The sequence below is a fragment of the Buteo buteo genome, chromosome 11, assembly GCF_964188355.1.
Source record: "Buteo buteo chromosome 11, bButBut1.hap1.1, whole genome shotgun sequence".
Lineage (NCBI taxonomy): Eukaryota > Metazoa > Chordata > Aves > Accipitriformes > Accipitridae > Buteo > Buteo buteo.
The window spans coordinates 23,390,359-23,408,821 of NC_134181.1; the positions used below are offsets into that span (position 1 = coordinate 23,390,359).

The window sequence follows — 18,463 nt, forward strand, 5'->3', positions numbered from 1 at the left end:
AGGGCACACACATCCTGGTGCTTGTGTGCACATGGGTGTGTGAGTGAAGGAAATCCTCATGGACTTTGCACAGCAGTGTGAAAAACCAACGTACAGAGAGACTTTGTAAATAAATACCACCCCTCTCCTTCCACGTGAGTTCATGCTGTGTTTTGTTACAGCAAGTTGCTGTGGTGGGACAACGGGGTCCTCAACCACGCCTTGAGGGGACAAGAAAAAGAGGAAGGGTGAGATGGGGACAAGAAAAAGAGGGGTGGGAGGTGGGGTGTGATGGAACACTCTTCTTCCAACAAGGAGGCTGCTGTGAGCCCCCCTTGCAGTGATCGCCCCCTCCTCTTTCTGCCAGCTGCCAGGCACTACATCTGCCCCCCTCCAAAAAAAGGCCTTAAAACAAGCTTTGAGAAGGGGGAAGAAAAAGCCATTGGAAAGTACTTATTAGCCTGGTGCTAAAGCAGAAGCCAGGCTTCTGCCTCTCCCAGCAAATGCCCCTGCGGGCGAGCTTCTCCCTGCCCGTGCTGTGCCTCTTATCCATAACATCACTGCCTTTAGCAGCTTGAGAACATAACCAGAAAGGAGCTCAGATCAAAATATCACAGGAGTTATAAATGAGGGACAGGGAGGGGTCATCTGCCTCTGACCATACCCACCGGGACCCTGGTACAGGTCTCTGCCTCCTCGGCCAGGACTCTGGCTCTGTTAGACATGGGTGCTTGTGCACTGAAGCTGGAGATGCCTAGGCATCCTCCCAGGTTAGCTGGAGATCTGGCAAACACTTGTTTTAATCTTTCCCCACTACTGTCTCCTCAGACCATCTCCCACCAACATCTCCCCAGGTCGCAGCTCGTCCCGCTGCTCCTGCATGTGGAAGGAGAGTGGTCCAGGGCACTGCCCACCCCCAGGCTGAGCCAGGACGTTAACACAGGTTGAAAGACCATCTTCTTCTGTTTGGAAGCTGCAGTACTGACTAGCACAGAAAAGATCTCAAGACCTTGCTGACCTCAGTAAATCTTCATCCGCTGGAGTCCAGCAGCTTCAGCTGGACCCTGGGAAGGCAGCCGTGATGTTTTGAAATCCCTGGATCCCACCCTGCTTTATGGGTGATAGATGAGATAATGCCATGACGGGCAAGAGGAGCTGAGGTAGGGATTGTTGTGTCTCAGCAGCTTGGGTTAGAGTCACACTCACCTCCGTTCTGTGGACCAGCATCCATTTCCCATCGTCACCCGGTTTATAAAACTCCAAGAAGGGGTCTGACTTTCCAAACAGGTCCTGGGGGAGAAGAACAGGACAGGGTTACACAGTGCTCTGCCACCAGCGACAGCCAGTCCAAGAGAGACCTCCTTTCCCCGGCAGTGCCAACCCTGCAGACACCGTCACGTCCTCACGAGACCAGCTCAAGCACGCCGGCAAACAGGCAGCACCCACGGGCAGCACCCTGCCACCTCTCCGTGTTCTAGTCAGGCAAATCCCATTGACGTTCACACCACGTTTTGGCATGGATGCGGCGGGAGAGTCGGCACCCTGGCGCGTGCCGGTGGGATTTGCCAGCGGGCGCCCGGCACCCGGCAAGCTCTCTGGACGCAGATGCCACGGAAAACAACCCCAGCTGGGAGGCAGCTGCGTTTGGGCTTGGAAAAACATCCAGAGCTTCAAAGGAAAAACAGAATTATGAAGTGCACAAGTGCCTTGGGAGGGAAAGGAAAAAAACCCACCCTCCTACACACAGTGGTAAAGCATGAGGAGAGGAAATCTTTAAGGAGCAAGCTGCCCTGGTGTTGACAGAGATCACGTAACACCCTCCGAGATATGCAAGCCTGAACCAGTGTGTGCTGCCTTTCCTGCCAGTGTCTCCTCAGATATTCCCCCGATAAAGGGCTGCTGATTTATGAGAAATACGTACACTTACACACATACACACACATCCCTGCTGGGTGTCGGCATGGGTGCTACTTGGGGGCACCCGCAGCCCAGAGAGGAGGGTGGCGCAGGTAGCACTGACACAGGGAAGCTCCAGCATTTCTAAGCAGAGCTTCATTCCCATTCAGAAAAACTAAGAAGTGGCTAACAAGAAATTAAGCCCCAAATTTTCCAAATGATTTACTGAGAACTCAAGCCATTTCAGCCGCGTTTTCCTCCCAGATGGAGGTGGGTGCCTGAGTCCTGCAAAGAGCTGGAGGAACTTCTTACGGGCTTGAACAGGAGCTTTTTGGGCTTCTAAGAGGGGATGCAGGGGGCTGCTCGTGGAGGAGGAGGAAGCATGGACACCCCAGGAATCCCTGTCCACAGCCAGCCCGGGACGTGGCAGCTGGGACAGACACAGGCTCTAATGATGCCCCAGCAGAAAGCCCATTAATGTTTCTATCCAAACCCTGTTTCCAAAGCCAGCCGGAAAAGTAAATCACTGCAAAGTGTTTTGGCTTGGAGAAACTATAACCTGCTTCAGACAAAATTCTTCAGCCAGAAAAGCAGACCATAAAGGCTTGCAGGGATGCTCTCTGGTGAGATGAGGTTGTTTTTCTCCTACCCTTTTTCACATGTTTGTAGGAGAGAAACCCAAGCCATTCTTTCTGCAGGGTTACTTTTATGGCACAGCTCTGATCCCGCTCATCCACAGCCTGGACTTGGCACTTTCAGGCTGCACTGATGGATTAAAAAAACAGCTGTGGGTACCTGATCCTGCCTATGCTGGCTTAACCTGCAACCCAGTGTGGTTTCATCAGCGCCAACGCAGCGTGGGTTGGTGGAGGCACTGGCTCAGATGACAGCAGGGAGCTTTGAAGGATGTCTGCTGCTGTCCCACGCGGAGCAGCCTGGTTTGCAAGTCCGGTCAGCCTTGCTCCATTCAAAGCAGGGTGGGAGATGCCTCCAAGCCACAGGATTGTGGGCTGCTATTTTAAAATGTCAAAACCACAAACATCTCACCCCTGCAAGCCTGGTGGGAGATGGAAACTGAGCAACCAAAGGAGCTCAGCAGACCAGGTCAACCTCCAAACTAGTCGAAGAATCTAAATCATCCAAACTGGTCCTTGCACATCATGGACGAGGAGGGCAGAGGTGGCACTTCCAGCTCCCCAAACCACAGCTTCCAGCACCAATCCTGGCTTGCAGCACTTGCTCTCCCCAAGCCATGCCAAAGCATCACTGCCCTCCTGCTGTCCCCACAGCTGCGGTGACACACACAGCTCTGGGGCTGAGTTCACCAGGACTGGTCCCAGGTGAAAATACCTCCTCTTCTGCAAGATATTTTTTCTTAAAACAACTCTCACAAGAGCTGATCTGACATAAGGTACGAGAGCTTCAGGCTGGTTCTGCTGCTGACATGCTCCCGCTGTGCATGGGGTTGACCGTCGGCCACGTCTCAGAGGAACCCACCAGCTCAAGGACATCTTCCAGCCCATTTATGAAATGGGAGTTATTTGGCGATTTCTTAACAGAGGCATTTGGCTCCTTGCACTAGGCAGGGTAAGCAGGAGGGCGAGAAAACAGCCGTTCCCAACAGGTGGAAAAGCATTTGGATAAACCAGGCATCCATCCGGTTTGGACAACAGGACTGGACAAATCATGTCTTCTGCCCCAGCAAATATCCTTCTGCCTGGATGCTTGCTTTACCCTGGTTTGAAAACTGAGGGCCATCCTGCCGATAACGCAAGCTCTGGAGAGACTAGAAAGAAGGGAAAAATAATATTCCCATCGATCGCTTAGCAACAGCACTGGTTTAAGAGGAATAGCTCTGGTTGCCTGGTAAATAAGGTCAGATGGCTTTGTTCGGAAAGGCTCACGGTTTCCCACATCTCATATCCAAAGCAAAACTCATGCATTACTTGCCTCTGTGAGCTCAACACTTCTTCCTCAGAAAAGACGGGCCCTACTGTTTGATATACAAGCAGATGTTCACTCCATTTCCAGGGGGGCTGAAGGTGACAAGCTAGGAGCTCTCAGCACTTCTGAGCTATGGCTTCAAGGGACATCAAAACTGCCAGCTCCACCAGGAGACATTTCCAAATGACAGCAACCAAAATAGTAAATCTGCTGTCTTTAAAAGATGCTAGTACACAGATCCTGTGCCACACGTAATCCTTCCATCTCAATGCGTGTGATGAAGAAAGCAATGCTGTGACAATAGGGAAACTGAGGCATGGGCATACCCAGCAGCCAGTGACACCACCAGGACTTGAACCCCTCCAGTCTCACCCTAGTGCTTTCTCCAGTAGGACTATTTTCTGTCACTGCTATACCCAAAAGCAGAGCTTTCTTTAGATCCCTTAGCCTACAAAGGACAGAATTTTAACATGGCATCCCCCAGACACAATACCACTCACCTTTTTATCCAGTTTTCTGCCAGCCATGCTCAGAGTAATCACCCTGTTATCCGAGAGCTCTTGGGCAGCTATCTGAAAGGCAAGGGAATGCTGTATTCATTTTCAGCACGAAAAGAAAGTGAACACCAAGTCAGAGGAGAAGGCAGATGCCGAGGATGTGCACTCTGAAGATACCTGCACAACTCCTGCAAAACCCATTTCCCAGCTAAGAGACTGGATGATCTAATGCCCACAGTATTTCACTTGTTGAGGAGTTAAGCTGATTTTACCTTTGCAGATCAATTTGGGACCAAAGCCTACTTCCCAGCTTCTCCCTGGAATGGAGAAGGATGGAGAAAAAGCCCAAACTTCCCCTGGATGGCCATTGCCATTTACCCTGCGCTGAGGTAGTGACATACCAGCTTTAAATCAAAACAGGATATGGTTTTTTAGAAGGCTACCAGCTACAATGCTGGTATTGCAGCTGGAGCCCCTGTGACATCCACCAGCCTCCACAGCCTCATCACTGGGGCTGGGTCCCCATGAAACACCTTCATTTGCAGGGCTGGGAGTCAACAGGTACGATTTAACCTCTTGAAGGGACAACCCAAAGGGAGAATGAGGTGCCAGCACACCCCAAGCAGTCTCCTTCCCTCGTGCCATCAGATCTGAAACAAAGCTTCTGGGAACAAAAGCATCCCCTTTCTTGGGTGTCACACCTGAGCTGGTCTCAGGTGGCTTTTCACACACCAGGACCTGGCGAAGACTCCAAGGACCAAGCCAAGAGGAACCAGGACCCATAAAAACCCTTGCCAGCAAGATGTGCCACCTTGTCCTCCATGTCCGAGGCCAGGCACGGCAAAAAGCAGCTGCCCCATCCCTTGGGGGAGATGCCGGCAGCACCAAGGACTCAAGCCACGTCTCTGCACAACCACCCAACAGGACGGCCCCAAGGATGAAAACTCCACTCTTGCTCCTGAGGAGCTACAGCAGGCAGGAGTGCAGCCCGGATTTCTTCAGTTTAAGAAACTTTATTCACATACGCCCCAGAAGGGCTTCAGCTGCCAACCACTAGTGGGCCGGTTTTGTCTGGAACGTGGTCTAATGAGTCTTTTGGTATTTTAAGAAAGGGAATGTTTATAACAAAAAAGCACATTTATTCACTTCTGTTACCAGCCTTTTTCTGAAACACTTGTATTTTTTTTCCTCAAGGCTGTGTCCTGCTCAAGCATCTGTTCCCCACCTCTCCCTCCTCCGCTCCCCAGAGTGGGCTGAGCCATCCCCTGGCATCACCGGCTGCAGCATTCTCCCCAGGCAGGAGCCGGCACCGGCATGGCCGGGAGCACAGTGTGGACATCTTCCTCACGCACGGTGCTCCCAAGCGTGGCTGTTTGCCGGGTCTCGCAAGGAGGCTGTCCTTCACTGGAGATATACAGTGTAATTACAGCAAGGCTTTTAGAAAAACTTGCAGAAATCAAGGGAACAATTTTCTGCAGAAGAAGCAATCAGAGGGTTATTGGCACTTAGGAGAGCTGTGGAGTTTGCAGAGACAAGGGGGTAGAGATGCAGCTTTTGAATCTGCCCAGGCGGCTGGCTGAGGGGACGAGTTGCAGCTCCCCAAGAACTTCCCAGCCTTTCCATGGAGGACACCGCTCTTTGGTCCACAGAGGATCCATTCACCGCATGCAAAAACCAATTTTCCCTCTGTCCTGCAGAGCCGTGAAGTCAGAAGTTCCCTATTGCAAAGCCATGGCATTGGTTTTCTCTCCCACCTAGTCCTCAGTGGGTATGCATGGTCACCAAAACTAGTGCAGGGAAGAGGATGAAATTTGCCCTTTGCTGATCCCCACAAAAGCACGTCCAGTTGATGTCCAGCATTTTAGGGCTCACTGGAGGCTATGTAAAAGCCAGACCGTGCAGACAAGCCAGGTATGTCCTTGTACCACACTACTGCAGGCTGCTGGTAGCATCTTCTCTTGGCCAGCATGGACAACAACATCCTCACCGCTGTGTCTGGCAGAGGTGTACAGCAAGATCTTGGGATTGATTTCTACAAATGCTGTGGCTTGCTTTGGGATTTTCCCCATCTCTTCAAACCTAGAGGCCCCCCCTCAATCCCGTCCATCCAGCCAAGGTTCTTCTGTTGCATTCACCCTTGTGGCACCTCAGTTAAGAAAATGGATAATCGGGCAAAATTTAAGGGGATGGGGGTGAGAAAGGCAGGCTTTGGCTCCAAACTCAATGTTTTATGTGTGTGAGTCCAAAGCTGAAGCCTGCTTCTCCAATGGTGTCCATAGCCTGTGCTCCAGCGCCGTGCCAAGCAGGGGGGAAAGGTGCCCATCGCACACGACCATGTTGTCATCACCTAGCCCAAGCCAGGGCAAAAAAAACCCAGATCAGAAAATCACATCAACGGTACAAAATGAAGCAGATGTCTCAGACCCTTTGATTTTTAATGACACAATAGTGACAGATTGGGACATTGATTTTTTTAAAGCGTGTAACCTTTGAACTTGACTGGAAACTTTTCATCTGGTCCAGCTCTTCCCATTCAAGCGTCGGATGGGGTGATGAGAGCCTGATCCCTGGGGATGGAACATGGCATCAGGCAGCACTTGCAAACTTCACTGTGGCTTTTCCTCTGGTGTTTAAAGACTAACTGCAGCAATTAGGGGAGAAAAGCTGGCAGCACCCTCCCAGCCTCTAGAGCAAACAGCGATGGAGATGCCTTGCAGCAGCCAGGTCCTAGACTCTAAAACTGCTCTTAAACCCTTCCAGTGCTTTCAAACCTGATGGAGGTTTAACTCCTTGTTGGCCTTTTCTTCCACACCTTTGCTGCCTGTTTGTGCATCTCACAAAATGCTTAACACAGAAGAGATCCAAAAAGGATGGGAAATGTGGCGGGAGAGAAATGCACCTAAATTTAGTCTTTTCTTTTTAAAAAAATCCATCACTAAATAGATCTGCAGTGGGAAGGCCACTGCCCGAAGGGGTCTGCATTGGGAGCAGCGGCTGTTGCTATGAGAGTTGTTGCTACGGCACAGCTCCCATCCTCTTCCTACGAACAAAACCACCCATCACTGGCAAAGGCATCAGCCCTTTTACCTCCCGCTGCTTCAGGGAGGGCTGGGCAGGCGTGTTGTACCAGATAACAAATAACAGCAGCATAGATTTACTTTGTACTTCTCCAGATTGAGGTTTTTCTTATTTCAGAGACCAAAGCAGAAGTTGAAGACTCACAGCACTGGACACCAAGCAGACACTGGGCAAGATGGTCCCTGCCCCAAATAAATTGTCCTCCAAACAGACCAAAGTGGGCAGGAAAATGAGAGGTAAAGGGAAGGATATTCATGAGAGAAAGCCCAGTCTCCTGGACCCCAGGTGAGTGTCCTCCATCACCCCCAGGTTATTATCCACCTTTACACACTCAGGAGGTAACGTAATGGAGTAACCGTACCGTTATCATCCCTTTTCCAGCCGGCTTGCCATTCCCCAGTAGGAGGGTCCTTGTTATTTTCTTGCTGGAGACGATCTAGAGAAGCCAAAGAAAATAAAGTCATGATTGTACCAGTGATCAAAAGCAGACTCATAAACAACTGATCATTGCTCATGTTAGTTAATTCAGATTAAGCATTCACAACAGTAGAAGACAGACATACTCAGGGATGACCATGCTACTGTGAATATCACCACTGTCACCCGAGTCCATGGGGTGTGGAGCAGCAGCTGAACAGTGCAGGGCAGTGATGGCGCAAGAAGCTGAAGCATCACCTCCCACTGAACCCAGGGACCAGCTCTTTGGGTGGAGCACGTCAGTGGGGCCTCACACAGCTGAAGGACTGTGATTTGTTTCCAGCAAAATCAGAACTCAACCTTTCAAACCCCATTTTAAATAATTCTAACGTGACCCCTGCCAGTACCTTGCTTTCAGGTCACGTTTCCATGGGTGAATCCTGGTTACAAGCTGGATGGTCTCCCCCAGCATCACTCTGGACCCCCTGCACAGCTGCTGCTAAGCAAGGCACAGGGGTCAGCACCCCCCGAAGGCATGTTCTCCCCTTCACTTTTGGCTTGTAAGAGGCCAGACAGGATGATCTGGGAGCAGAATTAAACCCCTTAAGATTTTTCCCAGCTCACTGAGTGTTGGTTGCGTTCAGATCTGGGGATCCCGTAAGTTTTCCCCACGAGGCACAGACCCCCACATGGGGCTCCACCAACCTGCTAGAACTATTTGTGTTCTGCTCCCATACCTAGTGGGGACCCCTTCGAGATCAAGGGGTTGCACTTTAAAAAGTGCAGCCCCATCCATCCTTCTGCCTCCACCTTTGGTCCTATGTCACGCAGCCAGAAAATAATAACAATTAAAAAAAACATATAATGAAATGGCTTAACTTGTTGCTCCTGCCATGCAGGTGACCTAGCCAAGCTTGGATTCCTCCCACTGCTCCTTAGAAATGTTCTTCTCCCTCTGGGGAGACCTTATTACGGCCTTTCAATACTTAAAGGGGGCTATAAGAAAGATGGGGACAGACTTTTTAGTAGGGCCTGTTGCGATAGGACAAGGGTTAATGGTTTTAAACTAAAGGAGGGTAGATTCAGACTACATATAAGGAAGAAATTTTTTACGATGAGGGTGGTGAGGCACTGGGACAGGTTGCCCAGAGAGGTGGGAGGTGCCTCATCCCTGGAAACATTCCAGGTCAGGTTGGATGGGGCTCTGAGCAACCTGATCAAGTTGAAGATGTCCCTGCTCATGGCAGGGGGCGGTTGGACTAGGTGACCTTTAAAGGTCCCTTCCAACCCAAACCATTCTATGATTTTATGATTCTTGTAATTTCAAGGCAAAAACCCTTTCCCATTGTGGCTAGCCAGCCATGTCCTGGTGCTTTTGATCCATAAAGCCATAGGAATCACCAGCCAGCATAACTAGATGTTTATGCCACACTGTGTACAGGGAGGCGAAATCTCCTCGCAACCCTGGCTAGTAGAAACCACAGACACCCTCCAGCCTGCAATTTGATCCCTCTTACATTTCATTTGGCTGCAGAGGTCATTACAGGCCCGTGAATGATCCAACCATCCTTTGGAATCTTACCACAGACCTAATTAGCTGCAATAAAACAATCTGGTTAATCTGACAGAGCTCCGATGCAAACTCAAAATTGAAAAGTCAAATGCTCGCTGTGCAGTTTTTGCTGCCCATGGCTGCTCTCCTTCCCTTCTAAGAGCTGCTCATGCCTCAAAATCAGGCAGGCTTATGAAAACATCTCACCAGACAAAATCCAACCCATCAGAAAACCCACAGCAGGGTGGCTGAACCCACAAACCCCCGTCCTCCCTGTTTCACCCCTCTCCTCACCAGGCACCCTTGCGCACGTGCTACCCCTCCACTCCACCTCTGCCCCGCAACTGGGCTGTGCTGCAAGCCCGTCCTGGCCACAAGGAGAGGAGGCTAACAGAATTTCAGGAAAAAAGGGACAATGAGAAGATGCCTCCATTCCAAGCTGGTGTCTCGTTGTGGACTAAAAGTCACCAAGAAGCCCACATGGGACCCGCTGCAAAAACTCATCAAAAACTGGGCACACGCATAAGCCAAGTTCTCTTCTGCTGAGTGTAAATACTTGCATGACATTACAGAAGTTCAGAGCTCTCTTTTTTTCTGATGGACTAAGACCACCAGCTGTGCCTAAAGACATAGTAGATAGTTATGCCATGCCCATCAGCAACCATGGCTAAACCATCAACTGTTCTGAGCAAGCACCTTGGATGTGAGACCTGCCAACAGCTGCTTGTCCCCACCATTACCACAACCACAGGATGGCCTGTCCAGTCTCATGCTCTGAGCTAATCACCTGACTCTTCCACCTTCCTCCCCAGCGCATATGGATAATGTTCCTCTCTGGCATGAGTCTGCAGAGCCCTGGACTTCTGCAGAGCCACATTTAGGAACAGTAAGGTTTCAGCTCTGTTTCCTTGTGTCCATAAACTCACTGCTTGCAGCTTCCACCAAGACCATGACCTTCACAAGGAGCATTGCTGAACTGCCCCACACCAGAGGTGGCTGCGTTTCAGCAACATCAGAACTAACGGTAAAGGATGGGTTTGGTCTAAATCACTGAACACCAGCCTGGGCTTTTGCCTGCACTGTCTCTTAACTTCTGCAGGAGCAGAATTAGGTCATCACAGAGCACTTCCAAAAACCCAGATGTTAAATCTCAAACTCTGTAAATGTCAGTGCTCCTCTACCACGTCAAGCTCTTGAGCTGGCAATGGTGACGACACTTGCCCCCCTTGCCACGTGCAGTGCCATACTGCAATCTGTATAATAAAGCGATTGCATTCACAAACACCTCCCTGAACACCTTGGGCTGGCTGTCCGTGCCGACCCACCTATTACAGTGTCTGCTTCCCCCGTGTTCCCAGCACCGACCACAACAGAGACAGTTTCTCCCAGCCCCTGCGCTTGTGCCAGGTACCACAGCAGCCCTGAGCAGCCAGATGCTGCAAAAGAATGGAAAAAATCCCCCTCATTCCCTGCCTCTGAGTCAGAGCAAACTCAGAAGATAAAGACGTTTGGAGAATGTAGCTGCCAACTTCTAACAGGGTCTGGGCTCATGAATACAAAGACCTTCCAAAGGCTTATAAATCGCATTGTCCTCTGAAAACTTTTCCACAGGAAGAGCAGAAGACACATTCCTGCACCAACACGCTAAAGTAGGAGTGAGGATTTGCTACACAACAGCAACGGACAAAGCTTTTAAAAAAAACCACCCCAAAAACCAAAACCAAAACTGAGATTGAAAAGTAGACTCAATGCATCCTAACTTTAAACAACTGGAAGTTTCCCAAGTCCAAATACAAGACGGTCATCAGGGCTCCTACTATAGCCCATGGCAAGATACAGGTACCTCCAAAAGCTTCCAGCTGATGTCTCTCTGCAGGCACCAGCAGAAGCCCACACTACGACTAGCTCAAACTTGAGCAAGTAGCCCACAGCCCTAACGTGGAACAGTTCAACCTCAACAGTTGAAGCGTGACAAGCAAATTGAATTAGTTTTGCCAGGAAGGACCCAGAAAACTTTACAGTGGATAAGAGTAGCAGCAATAATCCCCCCATGTCCCTGTGGCTGATGTGATTTGGGGTCCCTTTGCTGGAGGACAGAGAGCTGCAGGGACCTCAGAGACTCACCATGCCCAGCGTGCAGGAGAATTCACCCAGGAAGTCATGCTCATACAGCTGCATGCTCGACTTGTCCTGGTCAAACAGGGCAAACTTGAGCTTCTGCACTTCTTCAAAGTGGTAGTCGATGATGAACTTCTTGGCAAAAGCTGGGTTGAGGTTGTTCACGGCTGTCTCTGTCCTGTCAAGCTGCAAAGAAAAAAAAGAAGAGGCATTTAGGTATGTGCATCTTGCATCTTTGTCACTGCCATGTCTCTTCTCTGACTTCAGCCAGAGCCACCCAGAAACCCTGCAGTGACCATCAGAGAGTGAGCACAGCAGGCATTCAGCAGAGCTATCCCTAAATGCAGGCCATAATACTCAGTGTATATGAGGTGGGACCCATCTAAACAAGTAACGACACTTCATGCAGAGAGCTGCATCCCGAAGGACGGGGCTGTACAGACTTACCCCAGCCAACAGCCAGGACAGGAGTGCCCACCCAGCCAAGGCTCGGCATGGACTCAAGGCTCATTGAAGCCAGAGCCATTCCATTTGCTCCTAAGCCCTGTTCTCCCAGGAGCTGAAGCTCTCAAACACCTCCGATCCTCAACCAGACCCTCACAGCTGTAATGCCAAAGTTGCTTCTTTCAGGCTGTGCAGCTAAAAGCAAGGACAAGTAAAACAAGAAAAAGTGTCACAAGCCAGAACAGCAACCCTCTAGCATTTCCCTCTAGACCTCAAAGCAAAACATTCATGTGGTTTCTTCTTTCTTGGCCTTCCATGGAAAAAAAAGAGAAAAAAATCATCACCGCAGGCTATTTTTCATAGATTTCATCAAGTGTTAGGAGGAACAAGAGGCTGGAAGGACCGAGAAGACAAGACTTGAATAGACTTTGTCATCCTGAGCTACTGCAAGCAGGGTGGAAGAAATGACGTCTCCGATGGCTTGGAAGGGCAAGCGCATAGAGGATGATGGAAACTGGAAGGCGCGTGGGGAACCCGCTGTCGGAGGGGAAGCACCACGGCGGTCTGCAGCATCCCGCAGCCAAGAGCAGTGATAAGAGCAGAGGAAACTTGGCAGGCAGCCAGTGGAAGTGTGGGTTTATGATGCAGCATGGCACAGGCGGACAGAAAGCCTTGCGTGAGCCAAAAAAAAAAATATCCCAGGGACAGCCACACCAGAGATCCCAGGATGCTGCCCTCCGGTAATGGACCTTTGGTCCCAGACCCCATAACTCAGACTGCAGGAGGGCTGGGAGAATGGCAGCATCAGCCAGGCTCCTGACATGGACTTACACAGAGACAGCAACCCACAATTTAAGCCAAACTGGGAAACTGAGGCTGAGAAAAGCTGATGTATTTACTTCTGGAAGTCAATGACCAAGGAGGGTCTGAACTCTAATGTCAGGACCCATCATCCCTACCAGACCATCCTCCATCCCAAGAGGCACCGGGAAAGGGCAAGTTTGGAGCCCAACATGCAACATACCCTTATGAAGCTAAAATGGGCAGAAAGGATACTTGTGGCACAGCCTGAGTGCTGAACAAGAAACGAACATCCACAGCCTGGGGGAAAACCCTCCAGCAAGAAAACCAAGTAGGAGCTTTGTCAGGAGAGCAGCTACTGATATCCTAAGGAAAAAAGAGATGGCAGCCGGTTTGGCAAAGGGCATTCTGTGGCACAGCCCAGGCAGCCCCATGGGAAGAACCGATGGCTCCAAGCATCCAAGCTGGAACAGCCACAGGCCAACCAGAGCTGGCAGAGAGGCTGGCAGCATCAGCCTTTTGCCACATCACCCTATTATCCCAGGATATAGTAACAGGGGCTATTAAAAGAGAAAGAAAGGCACGCACTTGCCAGTGTGACTTTATCAAAAGCTCCTGCCCTTGGTGCCTGGAAAGACCATCCCATCTGCCTGCGGGACAACACGGAGCTTCCAGCCATGGTCCCAGCCAGCATGGTCCCATCCCACCTCGTCTCACAGCCAGGACACCCAGTCCCGGGCAAGGCTGAAGTGCACGTCCCAGGTCCCAGGGCAAGACCTCTGTGGAAAGCAGCTCCTGCACCATCATCCCTGGGCAGCACCAGGCTGCGGGATGGAGGGGCGTCTGCCAGAGCTGCAGAGCCAAGAATAAGTATGGCAGAGCATTAAAAAGCTCCAAAAAAAGAAAAAAAAAAAAAAAAAAAAAAGCAAACACATACCTTAGTCCCAAAGAAACTCATTCAGCACTGGAGGCAGGTTTTGGAGGGACTGAGTGGAAATGTGGTGAGTTTGCTACATATACCAACTATCTCAGTGTTTTTTGAAGTTGGTCACTTAGTCTGTCTTAATTGCCAAGAAATGACTAAAGTAAATGCTGTATTCCCAGAATAGCCACCTGCTGCACTCCAGGGAATGAAATACATCAACACCAGTGGGCTGAGCGCTGGCCAAGGCCATGCAGCTTCATGCAGATCCTTCCCTCTCTGCTGCCATCCCATACCAAAGGATGCCAAACATCTGCTCAGAGAAGCAGTCGACCAGGAGCAGTGGGCATCCACAAGCTCTGCCTTATTTCAGCAGCACAACACACGCAAATCCCCTTTCAAGCCTAGAAGACGAGACTGCACAGGCAACAGAGATGGATTTTAGCTCCTTCCATGTTCTCTGAACTACTGGGAAGCCGGGGACCAAGGGAAACTAGTCTTCTCACTCCCAGGCACCAATTTGAAAGAGATAACTTGAGGTCCCATCTCCAACTTTGCCCTGAAAGGGGTGACCCAGAGAAGGGGAAGAAAAACCCAGCCAACATGTCTTGAGCCAACCTTTGGAGTGATGTGGCTTCCCTCAATACCCAGATTAAACTGAGCGTTTAATCTCCTGCCTATTGTCAGTGTGAAGCACAACAAAATCGCAAGCCCCAGCTGATTGCTGCACATGGTTTGGTCTTTGGTTTGATGGGGGGACCAGTCACCTTGCCAGTGATCATCACATACAAGGCCTCTTCACACCACCCCCCCCAGGAGACAAGCATGCCATCAGTTCCTGCCTTGCCCTTTGCCCCCAACGCCTACAGGTCTGCGTTCCCTGTAAAGAGCAGAGGTGGCTTTGCCACCCAAGAGCAGAAAAGCACAAGGGTTTTTAAGAGGCAACCAGGCTAATTAAAGATATCTGTTTGGATAAGAGTCTTGATTCTACAAATCAAGCACGAAACTCGGAAATCATCTCCAGTGACAGTCCTTGTGTTCAAGGAACTCAGCCAGAGAGTCCTCCAGCATCCAAAGGGAGGTTGGCTAGAGACCTTCAAGCATCCCCAGCATGTGGAGATGCTTGATGCTCCAACACTGGGAGATGCTCTCCTAAGTGGCAAGGAAAGCTCATGCTGAAGACGTGGGGCCGGCCAGATGACTCAGAGCAGCACAAAAACAGCAGCATGGCTGAGTCATGTGTCCCTGCTCCCAGCATCACAGGCCAGGTCTTTCATGGCTCCTGCGAGATGACATCATCGGGCAGAACATTTAAACATGACCCATCTTCATGTCACTACTCAGCCTGTGGTTTACTGTCCCTCCCTCCCCCACCCCCTCCAAGGCTGATTCACAAAGATTTTTTAATTCCTATTAAGCTCAGACAAAATAATTGTATTTGGGAACAAATGTGACAGCTAGAAAGAACAGCAAGCAGAAAACTTTCTGTCAGCATCAGGCAATGTTGCAGCCCTGCCACCCAGCTCAGGCGCTGGCACCACCGCAGCTGGGGCTGGTCCTGGAGGAGAAGACCCACCTCCTAAACCAGGTCCAACGGCCAGGACGTGTCGCTAACCCCATGCAGAGGATGCAGGGGCAATGTGGTGGGACGGGTTCACGCCACCGAACTGCTGCTGTCCCCATCCGTCCCCTGTTTCAGCTGTGTTATTAAGGCCACCGCTTTCAGACGGGAAAGAGGTTCATCTCAGGGCAAGGGACACATCTGTGCGGCCAAAATCCATGCAGGACAACGCAGGCACCCCTGGGTAGCTCTGAACTATGGTGGCATGAGCTGCCAAGGGTCCACCAAGTGTCCCACCCAGTGAGGCTCTCGTGGGTGAGCCCACCTCTCCCGGCCCTCCCTGGCACCCAGCCACAGCCCAAACGCATGCACCACTACTGCTGCCTGTGGGTGTGGGAGAGTCTCGGTCCCAGCTGTGCCCCCGGCGTGCCGGTTGACCAGGGCCAGCTCCGTGGCATGCGAACACACCAGACCATGTGCCAGCTCGTGCAACACGCTAACCTCTACTGAAACCACAGCAGTGGAGCGCCGAGCAATCTGCCATTCAAGGCTGACGTCCAGTGCCTACCGTGCCAATTAAAAAGAAGCTAAAAATAGCAGAGGAAAAGAAAAAAATAAAACCACCACACATTTGTATTGTAAAAGAAACTTTGGAATCAAAACTGCTGGACTGAGACATTACTGACAGAAAGAGAAATTCCTGAAAAGTACAATCAGGTCAGAGAGATGACACCTATCAAGGCTGGAAAGCTCATTAGTCTCATCCAGGCTGCTGAGCAAAGTTAACTGCAGACCATGGTAAGGTGAGCTTTGCCCCTAACACCCTCCCCACTGACAGCAAGATCAGCGGCAGGACACCTTAGGTGATGCCCATTGATTCACCAGCTCCTTGGCCAAGCACTCAAAGGCTGCCCGACTAGTCCAAGTATCTGAAAAACAAGACCACCTAATTTCCCAGGAATTGGGACAATTTTTGTTTGGCTTACATGATTTAATGCCCTTCGGCTGCTCATTTTCTGCTGCATCCAACACAGGTGCCTGTATCCATCCATCACACCCCCCATGCTCTGCTTACCTGCTCCCTCCCAGACCAACTGAAAAGACGTCTTACACTATCTACAACTGCAGTTATAAAATGAAATCCCCATTTTTTTCTCCAGGCATTTTAGCTCAGAGTCTTTCCCCCTGTAGCCAAAAGGTTTTTGTTAGGCACAGAGCTAAATGCTTGTGTATAGACTCCGGGGTTTGGATTCACAACACCAATTTTATCACAGATGGCACCTTGCCCAACTCAGACTGCCACAGAAGGAGATGACAACTATAGCTTCTCCACGTTGAGGTGCTGAACAGCCAATAAAGCACCACGAAAACCATCCCTAGGAGTCCCCAGTCCACTTTATGCACACCCTGACTGCAAAACCAGCCTGAGATGTACATCTGCCTGGGAGACCCACCCAAGTGAGACCTCTTGCTGTTGCAGCAGCACTGCAGGTGATGACCATGGTCATGATGCTCAAAGCAAATTTGGGCACCTCTGGATGAACCGTGGTGCCAGCAGCATGCACTGACCTGGTCCCTGACATGGGATAACCCTGTGCCCCTTCCCTTCAGGAGGGGGATTTTCAAAGGAATACACATTCAGTTGGTGGGTATGCTGGGAAGCAAGCTTTTGGGATCAAGCCAACATTTTACTTATGCTGTGAAATAATTCGGACAGCTACTGATGGTCAGTTGCCTCGCACTCCATTAGCCTGGTTAGCAGCAGCCTCGTCCCGCTGAAGCAGAGGGCTGGGAACGACATACAAGGGCTCCTTGTGTGCTGTCTGCATCTCGGAGGGGACAGATTTATCCTGTGTTCACCCACTGCCAGGGATGGCACAGCAACAGCAAGTCCTCCTGTCCTTAAAGAGCCTTTTATCAGCACGGTCTTGCTCTGCAGTAAGCTTGTGTTGGAGTGGGTAGATAGGCAGAGGAAATGAATGCAGCTTTCAGCTCCTTAGCACATACAAGGAAAATAAAAATACACCCCCCCAAGCCACGGAAGTGTGCCAGCATGCTCCTCTGTGCACAACCTCAGTGCCCACAGCCCACGGGCCACAAGCAGCGATGCACATCTGCAGAGCGGGATGTCCTGGTGCGGCAGGGACACCCAAAGCAGGCAAGAAGCATAGTCATAGGATCACAGACTAGTCTGGGTTGAAAGGGACCTTAAAGATCATTTAGTTCCAACCCCCTGCCATGGGCAGGGACACCTTCCACTAGACCAGGTTGCTCAAAGCCCCATCCAACCTGGCCTCGAACACTTACAGGGATGGGGCATCCACAAGCTCTCTGGGCAACCTGTTCCAGTGCCTCACCACCCTCACAGTAAAAAATTTCTTCCTTATATCTAATCTAAATCTACCCTCTCAATTTAAAGCCATTACCCCTTGTCCTACCACTACATATCCTCGTAAAAAAAGTCCCTCTCCAGCTGTCTTGTAGACCCCCTTTAGGTACTGGAAGGCTGCTACAAGGTCTCCCCACAGCCACCTTTTCTCCAGGCTGAACAACCCCAACTCTCTCAGCCTGTCTTCATAGGAGAGGTGCTCCAGCCCTCTGATCGTCTTTATGGCTCTCCTCTGGACTTGCCCCACAGGTCCATGTCCTTCTTACGCTGAGGCCCCCAGAACTGAATGCAGTACTGCAGGTGGGCTCTCACCAGAGCAGAGTAGAGGGGGAGAATCACCTCCCTCAACCTGCTGGCCACACTGCTTTTGATGCAGCCCAGGATATGGTTGGCTTTCTGGGCTGCAAGTGCACATTGTCAGGTCATGTCCATTTTCTCATCCACCAGTATCCCCAAGTCCTTCTCTACAGGGCTGTTATCAACCCATCCACCCCTCAGCCTGTACAGGTACTGGGGATTGCCCCAACCCATGTGCAGGACCTTGCACTTGGCCTTATTGAACTTCATGAGATTCACATGGGCACACTCCTTCAGGTTGTCAGGGTCCCTCTGGATGGCATCCCTTCCCTCCAGCCTGTCGATTGCACCACACAGCTCGGTGTCATCAGCAAACTTGCTGAGGGTGCACTCAATCCCACTGCATACGTCATGACCCCTCCCATCCTCTCTTCCTGTAGGAATTACCTTTCTCATTTGTAAGGAGCCAGCTTCTGAAACCAAGCAAATAACAAGATCATCTGCAGTTTCTTCTCAGGGCCTCCCGGTATCAAATACAGCAGTTGAAGCATGTATTTATGAGATTTCT

At 50.7% G+C, this 18,463-nt stretch overlaps 1 protein-coding gene across 7 annotated transcripts in view; it reads right to left on the reverse strand.

Moving 5' to 3' along the window:
* The window catches only part of CPNE2 (copine 2), a 55,712-nt gene that overhangs the window by 21,219 nt on the left and 16,030 nt on the right, over positions 1 to 18,463 (reverse strand). For 5 of the 7 annotated variants that reach the window (XM_075040524.1, XM_075040526.1, XM_075040525.1 and 2 more), the window contains 4 exons: positions 11,488 to 11,667; positions 7,756 to 7,830; positions 4,320 to 4,391; positions 1,186 to 1,269 (listed from right to left, as the gene is read on the reverse strand). In XM_075040524.1, coding sequence (XP_074896625.1) covers positions 1,186 to 1,269; positions 4,320 to 4,391; positions 7,756 to 7,830; positions 11,488 to 11,667 — 411 coding nt within the window. Of the gene's footprint in view, positions 1 to 1,185; positions 1,270 to 4,319; positions 4,392 to 7,755; positions 7,831 to 11,487; positions 11,668 to 18,342; positions 18,462 to 18,463 lie in introns of all 7 variants that reach the window. The other 2 variants (XM_075040529.1, XM_075040530.1) reach the window with 1 other exon arrangement.